This window comes from Malus domestica, chromosome 13 (genome assembly GCF_042453785.1).
Source record: "Malus domestica chromosome 13, GDT2T_hap1".
NCBI classification, from domain to species: domain Eukaryota; kingdom Viridiplantae; phylum Streptophyta; class Magnoliopsida; order Rosales; family Rosaceae; genus Malus; species Malus domestica.
Window position 1 is genome coordinate 14,663,140 of NC_091673.1, and position 14,607 is coordinate 14,677,746.

General features: G+C 36.6%; 3 protein-coding genes across 5 annotated transcripts; all 3 read right to left on the minus strand.

The window, feature by feature from the left end:
* Positions 1 to 2,322: 2,322 nt before the first annotated feature.
* On the minus strand, positions 2,323 to 5,328 carry LOC103453057 (endo-1,3;1,4-beta-D-glucanase-like). 3 transcript variants are annotated; one of them, XM_008392589.4, is made up of 7 exons: positions 5,085 to 5,328; positions 4,544 to 4,565; positions 3,854 to 3,974; positions 3,445 to 3,535; positions 3,191 to 3,280; positions 2,750 to 2,850; positions 2,323 to 2,669 (listed from the first exon to the last, which is right to left on the minus strand). In XM_008392589.4, the coding sequence occupies exons 1-7, from the start codon at positions 5,230 to 5,232 to the stop codon at positions 2,529 to 2,531; spliced, it is 714 nt and encodes a 237-aa protein (XP_008390811.3). In that variant the 5' UTR covers positions 5,233 to 5,328; the 3' UTR covers positions 2,323 to 2,528. The 3 variants fall into 3 exon arrangements, with proteins under 3 accessions (XP_008390811.3, XP_070667301.1, XP_070667302.1); XM_070811200.1 differs by having other exon boundaries at positions 3,854 to 3,963; positions 4,544 to 4,561; positions 5,082 to 5,328; XM_070811201.1 differs by lacking the exon at positions 4,544 to 4,565 and having other exon boundaries at positions 3,854 to 3,963.
* Positions 5,329 to 5,825: 497 nt separating this feature from the next.
* On the minus strand, positions 5,826 to 9,010 carry LOC103430816 (endo-1,3;1,4-beta-D-glucanase-like). Its single transcript, XM_029091221.2, has 7 exons — positions 8,610 to 9,010; positions 8,057 to 8,078; positions 7,443 to 7,572; positions 7,041 to 7,131; positions 6,761 to 6,850; positions 6,496 to 6,596; positions 5,826 to 6,201 (listed from the first exon to the last, which is right to left on the minus strand). The coding sequence occupies exons 1-7, from the start codon at positions 8,755 to 8,757 to the stop codon at positions 6,061 to 6,063; spliced, it is 723 nt and encodes a 240-aa protein (XP_028947054.1). The 5' UTR covers positions 8,758 to 9,010; the 3' UTR covers positions 5,826 to 6,060.
* Positions 9,011 to 12,168: 3,158 nt separating this feature from the next.
* Positions 12,169 to 14,381, minus strand: LOC103453180 (endo-1,3;1,4-beta-D-glucanase-like). Its single transcript, XM_070811202.1, has 6 exons — positions 14,085 to 14,381; positions 13,468 to 13,597; positions 13,224 to 13,336; positions 12,960 to 13,049; positions 12,711 to 12,811; positions 12,169 to 12,432 (listed from the first exon to the last, which is right to left on the minus strand). The coding sequence occupies exons 3-6, from the start codon at positions 13,249 to 13,251 to the stop codon at positions 12,262 to 12,264; spliced, it is 390 nt and encodes a 129-aa protein (XP_070667303.1). The 5' UTR covers positions 13,252 to 13,336; positions 13,468 to 13,597; positions 14,085 to 14,381; the 3' UTR covers positions 12,169 to 12,261.
* Between the last annotated feature and the right edge of the window lie 226 nt (positions 14,382 to 14,607).

The window sequence follows — 14,607 nt, forward strand, 5'->3', positions numbered from 1 at the left end:
TTCTACTTCTGTTTTCAAATAAACCTAGTTGATACAAGTTATATTTATTTTTCTGTGTTCTCTCAAAACCTCTTCGAATAAATTCTTGTGCTTCTTCTTCATTTGGATAAATATCTTCCGCTCTAACTACTTCTTTTCCTTTTTTCCTAAAGAGTTCCATTTTCTATTATCAAAATGATTTAGCTTAGGTCTTCTATTATTATTTGCACTCAAAGTTAAATTTTCTAATTTATCTAGCAAGGATGGTGGAAGTGATGAAGATGCGTTATGTAAAACTTGGTTTATTTCTGCTATTTGTTCTTCAACTTGATCTAATTTTTCAGCTAGACTTAAAACTAATTGGATAATCAAATTATTTTGCCTAATGGGAATATTACTACTGGATACTTGTGTTGAAAAATCTGTTAATCCTACTGGTTCTTTATCTAATTTACTAATTTCTTTCAAAGCTTGAATATATTTTCTGCTAGTTCTAGAATCTGTCATTAAACTAATAATTTGTCTATTTTATTATGCAACTTATCTACTTGTTCTCTCAACTCTTTTTGTACGAATTGAATTTTTTGAACTTCTAATTTTAGTTGTTCAACTATTTCTAATGACCTAAGTTCTACTTGCTTTGGCTTACTATCCATGAGGTCAACAAGCTCTTTTATCTCTCTTTTGCTAGGAAACCTTTGAATATTTTTATTATTATCTTCTAACTGAGATGTAATATAATCTAAATTTTGTCTAATTATCTTTATGGAATTTTTCTGAAAATGTTCTAACAACTGGTTTAACAAATGATTATTCTTATTATTTTCTAATTTTATATTTTCTGCTTGACTAATAATAAGATCTATAATACTATTGGCTTGCGGATTTTCTTCACTGTGCAAAATATGATTATGCTTTCTTGATGGAAAATAACAAACTAAACTATTTTGGTCTAAAGTTATTTTTCTTTTTTGGGGTTCACTGATTTCTAAATTAAGATAATCTATCATATACTATAGTCTACCTTTATCTAAAGTTACAGCTAATTGGTTTCTTAGAACCTCTCTTTCTTCTCTCAGGGTCTCTAAAACTTGGTCAGTTACTCTTTTTGCTTCTAAAACTTTATGCTGCACTTCAGTGTTATTATATTTACTAATAAATGAAGGATGTTCAAGATAACCAAGATAAAATTTTTGCTTCTTCAAGGTCCTGCTAATTCTTTTGGATATAAATGATAATCTTCTCTTTATGCTATTTATAGTTGGATGTCTAGGACAATAAATACCTTGTAATTGTGGTTGACAAGGTCTACAAGGACAATAATATCTGTTATTCATACAAAATAAACAAGTGTGATATCAGTTGCTTTAATGACTTCCGTCCTCAAGGTACTTTACTATTATAATCATATTATTAAAATGCTAAACTTGGCTCTGATACCAAATTCGAAAAGCATGCACGGTTAAATAGTCAGATGACCATTATAACAACTAGACATAGAACCTTGCACATGGAACTCGACATGTTTCAGCATGACGGCCACTCACAGTACAAGTATAAGGCCTTAACGGCTGAACTCAGAGGTACAAAGAACTCAGAGGTACCCTGGTTAATGTCTAGTTATTTGTATGGCAAGTTATTCAACTATAACAGAGTGCTCGAACAAAGTATGATCGTCAGTTTAGCAGATTAATAATATAATCACAATAGTGTTTCCCTGTTTTGGACTAGAAGTCTAATTAAACAAACACACTAAAGAACGAAAAGAAAACTTACTTAAGACTTGAAGATTGCTTGAATATGTACACTTGAACTTTTATTGATATATGGAATGTTTACAGAGATGGTTGTTTACAAGAAAGTGATTACAAAGAAGTGTTTACAAGGATGCTATGAAGACTACGAATGCTTGAGTGTATGGTGTTTTCAGATATTGAGATATGTGTGTGGTATTCAGGTGTGTTCTATATGGGAGGAAAGACTCCCTTATATACAAAAGCTGATTCCTAAACAACAAAATAATTTTTCAATATTTACAACTTTTTGATGGTGACAACACACTGTTTCTGAAAGCTGTCAGCACTGTTTCTGAAAGCTGTTGAAGGCCACGTGAATCCATATTGTCTTGGTTGCTGCAAAGTTTGCCACCTTATCTTTGGCATGCAAAATTTTTCTGAAATTGCTGAGCAATCTTGTATGGATGTGTGAAGGGCATGATTGGCATTTTTGCTAAGTTTTGTCCTGATGATTAAAGTGAAACTTTTGAGGGTGTTTTGGTTAGTTTTCCAAATTTTAAACTGAGATATAGTGGGTTGAACATAAATAAAGACTGCAATCCATCACTCGCCAAAGCTGAATTATTGACTTAAGTATATGGGTTGAGATGAGTGTTTGAACATGGGAAGTAGTGGGTTAAAAGAGAATGCTCCAGTCACTAGGACAATCCACCGCTTAGAGATAAAAAACAATTGATGAGAGGATTTAAGGTACTCCAAACTAACTGCGTCTTCCCAAGTGACGATAAAACACTTCAGCATTGATGGTTCCAGTCACTTGACATGCTCCAAGAACCACCCCAACAAATCTTGATGAGCCTCCCCAGCCGCCTTGACAGCCGCCTCGTCTTCATCGTCGTACCTCAACGTCCACCCGTGTGCCACCTTCGGGAATATCTTCACATGGCTTTTAATCTGTGATTCCATTACACAGACAGTCACTTATAAGGAGTCTGCATTAATCAAAATCAATATCAATGAAGGAGTATTCCTACCTCAGGTTTTGCAGTTAAAACCTCTTCAAATTGTTTGATGACTTCGGGTGGATACATCTGATCAATCTCAGCTCCAAGTACAGAAATCGGAACCTTAACAGCTGAAAGTAGTACCAGGAACAGATCAATAATCTGACGATACTTTTGTTATTTCTTGAAAGAATTGTAATACCACGTTTTGTTTCTCTTCCTCTAAAATCTCCATACTCAAAACAATAATTAGAGTGCTATATTTAGACCATTTCAATGTGTAGAAAACATTCACTGCCAAAATCCCCCACAACCATTTTTTCATGCTAAACTGTGCAGCCATGAGACGTGGCAGCCAGGGCTGCACAGGAATCGCGCAACACAGGTTTGTTGTCGTTTTTAAATTTTGCTGTAGGAACAGAGAGAAGTGGGTGTGGAGAAACATTTTGGCTGTAATTACAGAAAACGTACCCTTGATATCATCCAGAGTGACAGATGAAGGATGACACAGAACAGCGGCTTGGATAAAGTCATGCTTCGCAAGATCAATGACACCCTTGGCTAAGAACAACACAAATAATTCAAATGTCATATGAAACAACCTATGCCGTAACGAATTGAGCAGGCAAATGAGCACTTACTGGTATGAGACATTGTTAAACTGGAAGAGTACTAATGAAACAGTAAATAGATATACATAACGGCAAGCAGGAAAATGAACTCACCACCCCAACAGAAGCCTGCAGCACCAATTGCAGAAACACCTTTACTTCTTAAAGCTTCAATGACCAGTTTTGCATCTTCGATTGTTTTTTCCTATCGACATGACAACAAGAGCTCATAAGCTCAGTTTTAGCGGCACTTATGCACTAGACAATTCCATATCAAATTTTAAAACACCAATATATAAGGTCCTTGGACTTTTTGTCACAATAGTCGAGATGCGGAAACATCCTATCGTTCAAGACCATATGAAGCCCAAAACAATGACACTGGGGCTGCCAAGCTGAAAAGAAAATGTCTCCCAAGGTCTAAGTAAATTCACGAATCACATACATACAGATACTTGTGAAAGGACTTATATTACAAATAAACAAAATATTTAGAGATCTGCATCAATACAAAAGAACCAACCGGTGCATGAGTTTTTCTCCAAACGGGTATAGAGGCACGGTCCCCATTAAAAGGGTCTCCGTTGAAGAAGTCTGGGAGCACAACAATGAACCCAGCAGCTGCAATTTTGTCTGCAAGCTTCCTTTGAAAGAGAAGGGCAGGTCGCATTAGTTAAACGTATATGACAATGTGACAATCTCGCAAAATTAATAGTGATACAGGTGAAAACCATAACCGTTCTTCAAAACAACAACTTCTGGTGTTGGAAACTAGAAGGGCCCGACCAACTATCATTTACAATTGTACAGAGCTGACACTAAAAAATGGAAATGAGAAGAGAAGGGCAGGTGGCATTAGTTAAACGTATATGACAATCTTACGAAGTTAATAGTGATACAGGTGAAAACCACAACTGGTCTTCAAAACAAGAACTTCTGGTGTTGGAAACTAGAAGGACCAACTATCATATATTGAAAGCGTCACGAAAAGGGCATCAGAACAGGTATTTGATGTAAAATTCGATTCAAAATGTAGTTACATTAGACCTATTATAGCCTTTTTTTCCCTTGAAGATTAATGTAACTTTTGAGTATTTAATTTCAAAAGTGTTCTCCAGGTCATCCAAGAAAACGCGACTCGAAGAACTTATCTGCCAAGCTATTCAAAACAAATGAATTAGCTGTAGAAAACAGATGTGGGAATGAGTCATACCTAGCCTTTGGAGCTTCATACCCTGCATTGCCAAACAAAATGTAACATTAACAGGTGGTTTTCTGATAGAACAGCAATGCAATCAACTGTATAGCAAAGAAAGAACAACAATCATGCAAAAACAGAAGAAAGAAAGAACAGAAATTGGGGAACAAGTAAATAGTTGATCAATTAATCAAACATATGCACAGAGCCAAAAGGAAAAGGAAAATGTCAAAACTGATTCCTCCATCAATTAATCTAACATATGCAACAGTGTCAGAGATTTTAGAGAGACACTCAGCAGCCCATTACTAACACACCGTAACACAGATAGTAAGACAAGACCTCGATATAATTAGATATACAACCACCAATATATATATATAGGTTACATTAATTTTGTCAATTTTCCGACGTGAGATTCTTGCACCCATTAATTCACACAAGCTAAAAACCAGAAGCCATTAAGCTCACAAACTCAAATCATAAACTGAACAAAAAACGCAAACTTTAGAAACAAGTAAAAAAAGAAAGACTTTTGGAGTGGTGGGTAAAGTACCAAAAGCGTCATGGACGAGAAGAACTGAAAGCCTGGAGTCAGGGGAGCCAGTGACATAGGAATCGAAACCGCCGAGCTTTTCGACGTGGCCGGAGCTGCTGGACGGGTTCAGGGCTGGTGGGTTTAAGCAGCACTCAGAGCTTGCCATGATTTCTTTCTTTTTTTTCTTTCTCTGAATTCACAAACACCAACAGACTCAGTCAGTGTTTGATTGAGCTACGACAGCAGATGCTATATTTATAGGGGGGAAATTATTTAAGGAAACTAATGAAAAGGGGTTGAAAACTTTGAGTTTTAATGATAAGGACAAAATAAAGGGTAAAGTGAATAGTATCAGGATTGACTTTTTAGTGTAAAAATGTGGTTTTTCGTTAAAGTGAACAGTACTGGGTGCTTTTCGTTAAAGTTCCCAAATTATTTACTGGTAAAATCGATTTATCGGAATTTGATATTGGGTACTTAATCCTTTATTAAATTCTTTATTTTTTAAATGACGGAAGGAATGACTTATTTTTTAGATGACGGAAGGAATGAGCTAAGCCGCAGTCCAAGACTCCAAGTCCATGGCACTCCACCGAGACACTCGACTGAGTATTGTTCATGTTGACGAGTTACTCGCATCCCGCAACTATCCAGAAAATATTTCTCTCGTATTACAGAAAATCGCTTTATGTGCGGTTCTATTCTGATAATTGGTTTAAAATAACAAAAAAAATTTACTTTATGAAGCACTAATCAACATCATCAAATGTCTGAGCATGAATTATACCACTCAGCAAATTCCAAACCTTAAAGAACCATGCTGTTCTCAAACCTCTACTCTTCCAAGCGACAAATTTTACACACAAATATTGGCACATAAAATTGCAGACATTGTTCTGATTCTTAGTAAATAGAATGCAGTTGGGACGATAAGGTTCAAATTATTCTTATCCTTCACTGAAAATAGAACGCTTCACAGTAATGACGATACCATTCACTTGACATGGTTCAAGAACCACTCCAACAAGTCTTGATGAGCCTCCTCGGCAGCCTTACAAGCTGCTTCATCTTCATCGTTGTACCTAGTGGTCCACCCGTGTTCCACTTTTGGAAATATCTTCACACGGCTTTTGATCTGTGATTCCATAAACCAAACTGTCATTCCAAATACATAAACGCGAAACATTGAAGAAATAGAGCCACATTAAGAAGGCAGAATATCTAAGCATAATATATAAGCCCTTGAACACCTTTGGTTTTGTAAGGGCAAGTTCGACCTACAATCCGTGACATATTTCTACCAATAACCCATGACAGAATGAGAACGACTAAACCCGAAGTCATCTCAAGGGCTATAAGGATGTCCATGATTAAAATCAGCAACTACATTGAAATCATTGAAAAGTGTTTGGATCAAGATATTTCCTACCTCAGGTTTTGCAGCTAAAGCCTCCTCAAATTGTTTCACGACTTCAGGTGGAGACATATTATCAATCTCAGCGCCAAGTATTTGAGTGGGAACCTTAACCGCTGCAATTCAGTTCCAGGAATAAATCAATAAACTCAGGCCGAACAGATTTTATTTTTCTATTTACACTTTCTTAGCGTAAATGATAGAAAACTTAGTGTTCGTTTAAATTGACACCTACACTACTTAGCTAAATATTTCTTGAAATTAAACAGTGAAATCGTACCCTTGATATCATCCAGAGTGACAAATGAAGGATGACACATAGCAGCAGCTTGGATAAAGTCATGCTTTGAAAGTTCAACCACAACCTTGGCTGAAAACAGCACAAATGATTTAATGTCAAAGGAAGCATCCCATCGGTTGACCTAATAAATTAAGGATGAAAAGCAATACGAAAAGAAACAAAAATTGTAGAAAGACAGGACATTCTTTTAACCTGAAAAATGAACTAATAAATTATAGAATAAAGAGAAGAATCCACAAGAAGGGGAAAATGAGCTCACCCCCATAACAGAATCCTACAGCACCAACTGCAGAAATACCTTTACTTTTTAAAGCTTCAAGTATTGGTTTTGCATCTTCTAATGCTTTGTCCTGTTTAGAAGCGCAACATTTTAACAATACTAGCACAATCAACAGTTTGGATATAAAACACCACAAAATCAGGTATTTTTTCGTGTCAGAGGTGGAAACGATCATATAAACTTTAAAAACAACAACAATAATTGGACCTCCAAGCTGAAGCTACATCAATCTTCAACTTAAAACAGCCCCAAAACGAGAATACACAATAAGTATCTTAACATTTTATGTGAATTTAAGAATCACAAAGGGATACTTGTAAAAGCATTTCAATTATAAATCAGAAAACAATTTCTTGATCTCTGCATGATAAGAGAACCAACCGTTCCATGATGTTTTATCCAGCCAGGGAAAGCGGCAAATCCCTCCTCTCCGAGTACAAAAGGGTCTCCGTAAAAGAAGTCAGGGATCACAACAAAAAAGCCACCAGCTGCAAGCTTGTCTGCCAGCTTCCTTCAAAACAGTAGGTGGCATTAGGTGAAGGGTACATAAGATTATGAGAACACGCAAATGATATAGTGATTGATCAAGTGAATAACACAACTGTGCTTCGAATTTTTTTTTTAATGATGTTGGAAACTAGAAGGATAAACTATCCCAGTCTATCTTTCTAGATCGCATAGACTCGGATCAAAATACAGGAGGTGATCTTCTCAGCATAAGGAAATACCATTTTCAAAAGTAGGGAGCTCGACAGTTGCTACGTCCGATATATGATCTTAAACTAATGGTTGTAACTACTTGAAAATTTAGTTGCATGTAACCTATTACAATCTTTCTCATTCTTTCCCTTAACGACAAGTATTTATTTCAAAGTGTCCACCAAGACATCAAGCAGGTTCAAATTCACGAAAATTGCAATTCAGAGAACCAATCCATCACACCGTGCAACAAAAATAAAGGAGCTGTAGCAAAACGGATATGCAACAAGTCATACCTCAAGTTTGGAGCATCGTATCCTGCACAGAACAATAAACATGTTAAATTAACAGTGATGTGCTGATACAACGTCATAGACTCATACGAAGCAATTTTACAGTACTGATCGGGGAAGGAACAGAAACAGGAGAAAGAAACACACTAAAAGGCAAACAAACTATGCTCTGATATGACATACGGTTACAAAGATCCTCCTTGTTATGACTGAGGCTAGATACATATTTATAGCACCTATTAACATTTTCTTCCAAACTATGATATTTTCTGCTGAGCGGGGTATTTCGGCCAAACTATACAATAGGCCCGCCATAATAGTTAAGTATCGACCTCAGTCAAGTAATATTGCTAGACTGTAGTATCAGTGACATAACACGAATTAACATAAACACCCTAAAAATATATACCCTTTAAACAAGAATCACGTACAGACCAATCAAAACACAATAAAGAAACTAAACCCATGCCATAAAATGGAAAAAAAAAAATTGCAGAAAATACTGAACCAAATTAAAAAGCAGAGATTTTTGAAGTGGTGGGAGTTGGGAAAGTACCAAAAACATCAGAGACGAGAAGAACGGCGACCTTGGAGTCAGGGGAGCCGACCAGATAGGTGTCGAGACCACCTAACTTCTCAACGTGGCCGGAGCCACTCGATGGGTTCAGGGTTGGTGGGTGGGAGCAGCACTGAGGGCCTGACATTTTTGTTTTTGTTTTTGTGGTTCTCTGAAACAAACACAGTCTGCTAATCTAATCTGGCCAAATGGTTTATAGGGTGGTTAGGGACAGGGACCTGGTTTGTCTGCCCTCTCCCATCCCATTCATTCTTATTTCTGTGGTCACAGTTAAGCCATGTCAATAAAGAATTGAGTTGACTCGTTGACTAGTTGATTAGAAAGAAAGGTTAGGATTTAGGGAGGAAGAGGAAACCTAATCTTATATTCTCACCTGTTGTAGTAGGCCTATTTGATTGAACTAATATAAGGGATTTGAGAGAGAGTGGGCTGGTGGTAGCTAGAGAGAAGAGATAATGATTTAATTGTGAGGTGTGTTTGTATCAAACTATTGTGCTTTTATTTATTTATAATATTAGGATAGAAAAAACCTTACCCTTTTAGAATTACAACTTCAAATAGGTCATAATAGGAATATAAGAGATATTCATAAATTCACCAGGATTTACACAATCACATCTCTATTCTAAATATGACTCACCCATATTTTAATACTAATTTTTATCCTTTGTAAGATTATATCTTATATACTAAAACTCAAACAGGGTGGGTACTGTGGATGACCAGTGGGCGGACTGTGAGAGGAGGGTTGAGGGTCTGCCACGTGGCAGGCAATGAGAGGAGGAGAAGTTTAGAAAATCTGAAAAGGGGATTCTAATTGGATGAGAGTAGGGGACCAAAATGCAAATTTCATAAAACTCTAGGGGAAAATTATGAAATTACAATTATTTGGGGGTAGGGTTTAACATGTGATTTGAAATACATGTTGGATTGTTTGTGAAATGCAAGGGCTAGTAGTGGACCGTTAACCCATTGTCATGAGATTTTGTTTGCTTTGATATTGTTTCATTTCTCGCTTCGTTGACCTGTTCTAAATTTAGTACTTGGTTTTGTTTCATTTTGTTAAGCGTTTGTAAATTGAGCACTTGATTCATGTTTTGTTTCTTTGAGCCGTTGTTATGTTCTTGGACTTCCGTTCGGTTCCGTTGAGTGGTCCGAAACTAGGTTCCGCAAGGTTCCGTTGTGTGGTCTGGTTCCTTGCTCCGTCTAGATTCCGTTGAGTGGTCTGGAATCGTATCCACTCGGATTCCGTTGAAAGGTCCGGAATCCCTTCTACTCTGCTATTCCGTTGAGAGGTCCGGAATCCCTTCTACTCTGCTATTCAGTTGAGTGGTCCGGAATCGTATCTTGGTTTGGATTATGTTGAGTGGTCCATAATCCCATTTGGTATTTTGGTTCCGTTGAGTAGTCCGGAACCCGATGTTGTTGGATTTTGTTGAGTGGTCACATTCTTCAAAGATGTAGGATTCAGTCGAACTGTGCCGCTCTAGCCTTACATTTTGATGTATTGTATGTGTTATTGATTGATGTGATTGTAGAATGGTGTTGGAAAGCACATGTGTGTGTGAATGGCATGATGACAACACTTGTTGGGCTTATGGTTGATGTGTAGTGTGATACTCTAGGTTTTTTGCTAGGAAGTATTTTACGAAAAGTTTAGAGTTTAACAAATAGTGAACTACGAATGGCTTGATCCCTATTTAGGGTAAACACGCAGTCTAACGAAAAAGTTAGATGCAGCCAATTTGAATCATGAGTTGTGCTTTGTCCATATCTCGGAGACTGAGTATGTTAGATATACGGGGTATTTAGTGACGTCACGTGTTGATCTTAAACATTGGGATCGGGGCGTGACAAAATGTAACATGAACAAGTAGTTTGCTGATAGAATACCAGCAAGCAACTGTATAGTAGAGACATGGTTTGAAGGATCGAATATCAATTACGCCTATTCGAATTCCCAATTGGAAGCAAACTGGGAAAGAAAGAACATCAATCATGCAAAAACAGAAGAAAGAAAGAACAGAAATTGGGGAACAAGTAAATAGTTGATCAATTAATCAAACATAAGCACAGCACCCACAAAGCCAAAAGGAAAACGAAAATGTCAAAATTGATTCCTCCATCAATTAATCAAACATATGTAGAGTGTTAAAGATTTTAGAAAGACGAGTCAGCAGTTCGTTGCTGACACACCGTAAAAGAGATAGTAAGATACATACGACCTCGATATAATTAGAAGTAAAACCCCTCAACATATGTAGGTTAGATTAATTTTATCAATTATCCGACGTGCAATTCTTGCACCCATTAATTCACACAAGCTAAAAACCAGTACCCATTAAGCTAAAACACACACACACAACTCAAACTCACAAACTCAAATCATAAACTGAACAAAAAACACAAATTTTTGAAACAAGTTAAAAAAAAGACTTTTGGAGTGGTGGGTAAAGTACCAAAAGCGTCATGGACGATAAGAACTGAAAGCTTGAAGTCAGGGAGCCAGCGACCTAGGAATCGAACCGGCCCAGCTTTTTGACATGGCCGGAACCGCTGGACGGGTTCACGGCTGGTGGGTTTAAGCAGCACTCTGAGCTTGCCATGATTTCTCTCTTCTTCTTCTTTTTCTCTGAATTCACAAACACAAACACTCTTTGTCAGTGTTTGATTGAGCTAGCACAGCTTTATAAATGGGAAATAATTCTCTGGTACGTAAAAAATTTGGAAATTTGTTCATGGTCAGCAGATTCATCGGAATTCGATATTTGTTAATTTATTCAATTCTTTATTTTTGAGTTGACGGGATGAATGACCTAAGCCTGAAGTTCCGGAGAATAACTAATAACCGCAGTCCAAGACTCCAAGGCCATGGCACTCCAAAAGGGACATGGAATCCCCTCCGGATCCATTGATCCTAATCTGTCCATTCTTATAATTCGGATCATTGAAATTTGAATCAAATATTATAAATAGAAATTCGTTTTAAAAATTATAATAATTTTATCTATTGAATTAATTTTCAATGATCTGAACTACGGAATTTGATGGATAAAGACCAACGAATCCGGAAAGGATCCATGTCATGTCCCTCCAAAAGCAGTACAACAAGACAGTTGACTGACTTGTGCAAATTAAACAGTTACTCACGTTCCGCAATTATCCAGAAAATCTCTTGTATTACATAAAATAGTTTAATGTGTGGTTTTGTTCCGATAATTGGCTTAAAATAACAAAATTTATTTATTTTATGATGCATTAATCAACATCATCAAACGTCTGAGCAAGAATTATACCACTAACCAAATTCCAAACTTTAAAGCATCATATTATTCTCAAACCTTTAGCCTTCCAAGCGACAAATTTTACACAAAAATATTTGCACATAAAAATGCAGGCATTACTGTGGTCCATAGTTAATAGGGAAAATTTTTAGTTGTGGGAACACGAATGGTACACCATGTGTTTTTATGTAAGTGGTAAAAAATTTTAATTTTTAAGCTATTAACCTTTTAACACACATATCCAACCACTTACATAAAGACATGTGATATACCGCCTTGTGTGACGATCACGTTGAAAAATCTCTCCGTAAATAGGATGCAGTTGATACGATACGATAGGGTTCAAATTATTCTGATATATCAGAAAAAGCCTCTTCATAGTAAAGAAGGTTCAAGAACCACTCCATCAAATCTTCATAAGCCTCCTCGGCAGCCTTGCAAGCTGCTTCATCTTCAACGTTGTACCTGGTGGTCCACCCGTGTTCCACTTTCTGGAATATCTTCACTTGGCTTGTAATCTGTGGTTCCATAAAACCAAGAGTCATTCCAAATACATAACGCGAAACATTGAAGAAACAGAGCCACGTTAAGAAGGTAGAATGTCTAAGACCTTTGGTTTTGTAAGGGCAAGTTCGACCTATAATTCGTGACGTAGTTCTACCAATAACCCATGACAGAATGAGAACGACTAAACCCGAAGTCATGTCAAGGGTTATAGGGATGTCCATGACTAAAATCAACAAATACATTGAAATCATTGAAGAGTCTTTCAGTCAAGATATTTCCTAGTTCCTACCTCAGACCTTGCAGCTAAAGCCTCCTCAAATTGTTTCACGAGTTCAGGTGGAGACGTACCATCAATCTCAGCTCCAAGTATTTGAGTGGGAATCTTAACCGCTGCAATTTAGTTCCAGGAATATATCAATAAACTCAGACCGAACTGGTTTTATTTTTCTATTTACACACTTAGAAAACTTAGGTATGTGTTCGTTTAAATTAACACCTACACTATGTATTTCTTGAATATTAAATAGTGAAATCTTACCCTTGATATCATCCAGAGTGACAAATGAAGGATGACACAAAGAAGCAGCTTTGATATAGTCATGCTTTGAAAGTTCAACCACAACCTTGGCTGAAAACAGCACAAATGATTCAATGTCAACGGAAACATTTTCCCATAGGTTGAAGTTGAACTAATAAATTAAGGATGAACAATCCGAAAAGAAGAAAAAAAATTGTAGAAACATGAGACGTTCTATTAAACTGAAACCGGAACATAAATTATTGAGTAAAGAGAAGAATCCACCAGAAAGGGAAAATGAGCTCAACCCCATAACAGAATCCTACAGCACCAACTTTAGAAGCACCTTTACTTCTTAAAGCTTCAAGTACTGGTTTTGCATCTTCGAATGCTTTGTCCTGTTTAGAAGAGCGAAACATTTCAACAATACTTGCACAATCAAGCTGAAGCCACACGCATCTTCAATTTAAAACTGCCCAAAAAAGAGAATTTCACAATAAGAATCTTAAAACATTTTATATGAACCAACCGGTGCATGATGTTTTATCCAGCCAGGGAGAGCGGCAAATCCGTCCTCTCCTAATTCAAAAGGGTCTCCGTAAAAGAAGTCAGGGACCGCAATAAAAAAGCCAGTAGCCGCAAGTTTGTCTGCAAGCTTCCTTCAAAACAGAAGGTAGGTGGCATCAGTTGAAGGGTACATAATATTATGAAAACACGCACATGATATAGTGATTGATCAAGTAAATAACACAACTGTGATCCGAAAAAAAAAATGATGATGTTGGGAACTAAAAGGATAAACTATCCCAGTCTATCTTTCTGGATCGTATAAACTCGGATCAAGATGCAAGAGATGATCTTCTAAGCATAAGGAAATACCAGTTTCAAAAGTAGGGAGCTCGATAGTTGCTACGTCTAATATATGATCTTAAACTAATGATTGTAACAATTTGAAAGTTTAGTTGCATGTAAACCTATTATAATCTTTCTGATCCTTCCCTTAACGATAAGTAATTATTTCAAAGTGTCCATCAAGACATCAAGCAGGTCCAAAATCACGAAAAATGCAATTCAGTGAACTAATCCATCACACCCTGCAACACAAATAAAGTAGCTGTAGTAAAACGGATATGCAACAAGTCATACCTCAAGTTTGGAGCCTCATATCCTGCATAGAACAATAAACATGTTAAATTAACAGGTGGTGTGCTGATACAACGTCATAGACTCATAGAAAACAATTTTACAGATCAAAAATCAGTTATTTCACCTGAACGGGGAAGGAACAGAAACAGAAACATCCAAGGACCAAAAACAAATGGAAGAAACACACAAAGGCAAACAAACTATGCTCTGATATGACATACGGTTATAAATATCCTTCTTTTTTATGACCCAAGTGGACATTACTGAGGCTAGATTATCATCAGTCAACCAAAACATATTTACAATGATATTTTCCTCTAAGGGGCGGGGAATTTGAGCTAAACTAAGCAATATCCCAGCCATAATTGTTAAAAATAGTGAAGTATTGAACTCGTCATTAGTGACATAGCACCAATTAACATAAACACCCTAAAAATATCATTAGGTTATCATCATTCTTTTTGCTATTCTATTGATTAAAATCTTATTCCTTTTCAATTTTTGATCAAGGTCCTTGGTATTA

Coding starts and splice junctions, on each gene's coding strand:
- LOC103453180 (XM_070811202.1), bottom strand. CDS start 13,251: ATGGGGTTGAGCTCATTTTCCCTTTCTG. Junction 13,050..13,223: donor GAGCTCATTTTCCCTTTCTG/GTGGATTCTTCT, acceptor TGCTGTTTTCAG/CCAAGGTTGTGGTTGAACTT. Junction 12,433..12,710: donor CTTTAGCTGCAAGGTCTGAG/GTAGGAACTAGG, acceptor ATGGAACCACAG/ATTACAAGCCAAGTGAAGAT.
- LOC103453057 (XM_008392589.4), bottom strand. CDS start 5,232: ATGGCAAGCTCTGAGTGCTGCTTAAACCCACCAGCCCTGAACCCGTCC. Junction 4,566..5,084: donor TCTCGTCCATGACGCTTTTG/GTACTTTACCCA, acceptor TTGGCAATGCAG/GGTATGAAGCTCCAAAGGCT. Junction 2,670..2,749: donor TTTTAACTGCAAAACCTGAG/GTAGGAATACTC, acceptor ATGGAATCACAG/ATTAAAAGCCATGTGAAGAT.
- LOC103430816 (XM_029091221.2), bottom strand. CDS start 8,757: ATGTCAGGCCCTCAGTGCTGCTCCCACCCACCAACCCTGAACCCATCG. Junction 8,079..8,609: donor TCTCGTCTCTGATGTTTTTG/GTACTTTCCCAA, acceptor TGTTCTGTGCAG/GATACGATGCTCCAAACTTG. Junction 7,573..8,056: donor TACGATGCTCCAAACTTGAG/GTATGACTTGTT, acceptor ACTGTTTTGAAG/GAAGCTGGCAGACAAGCTTG.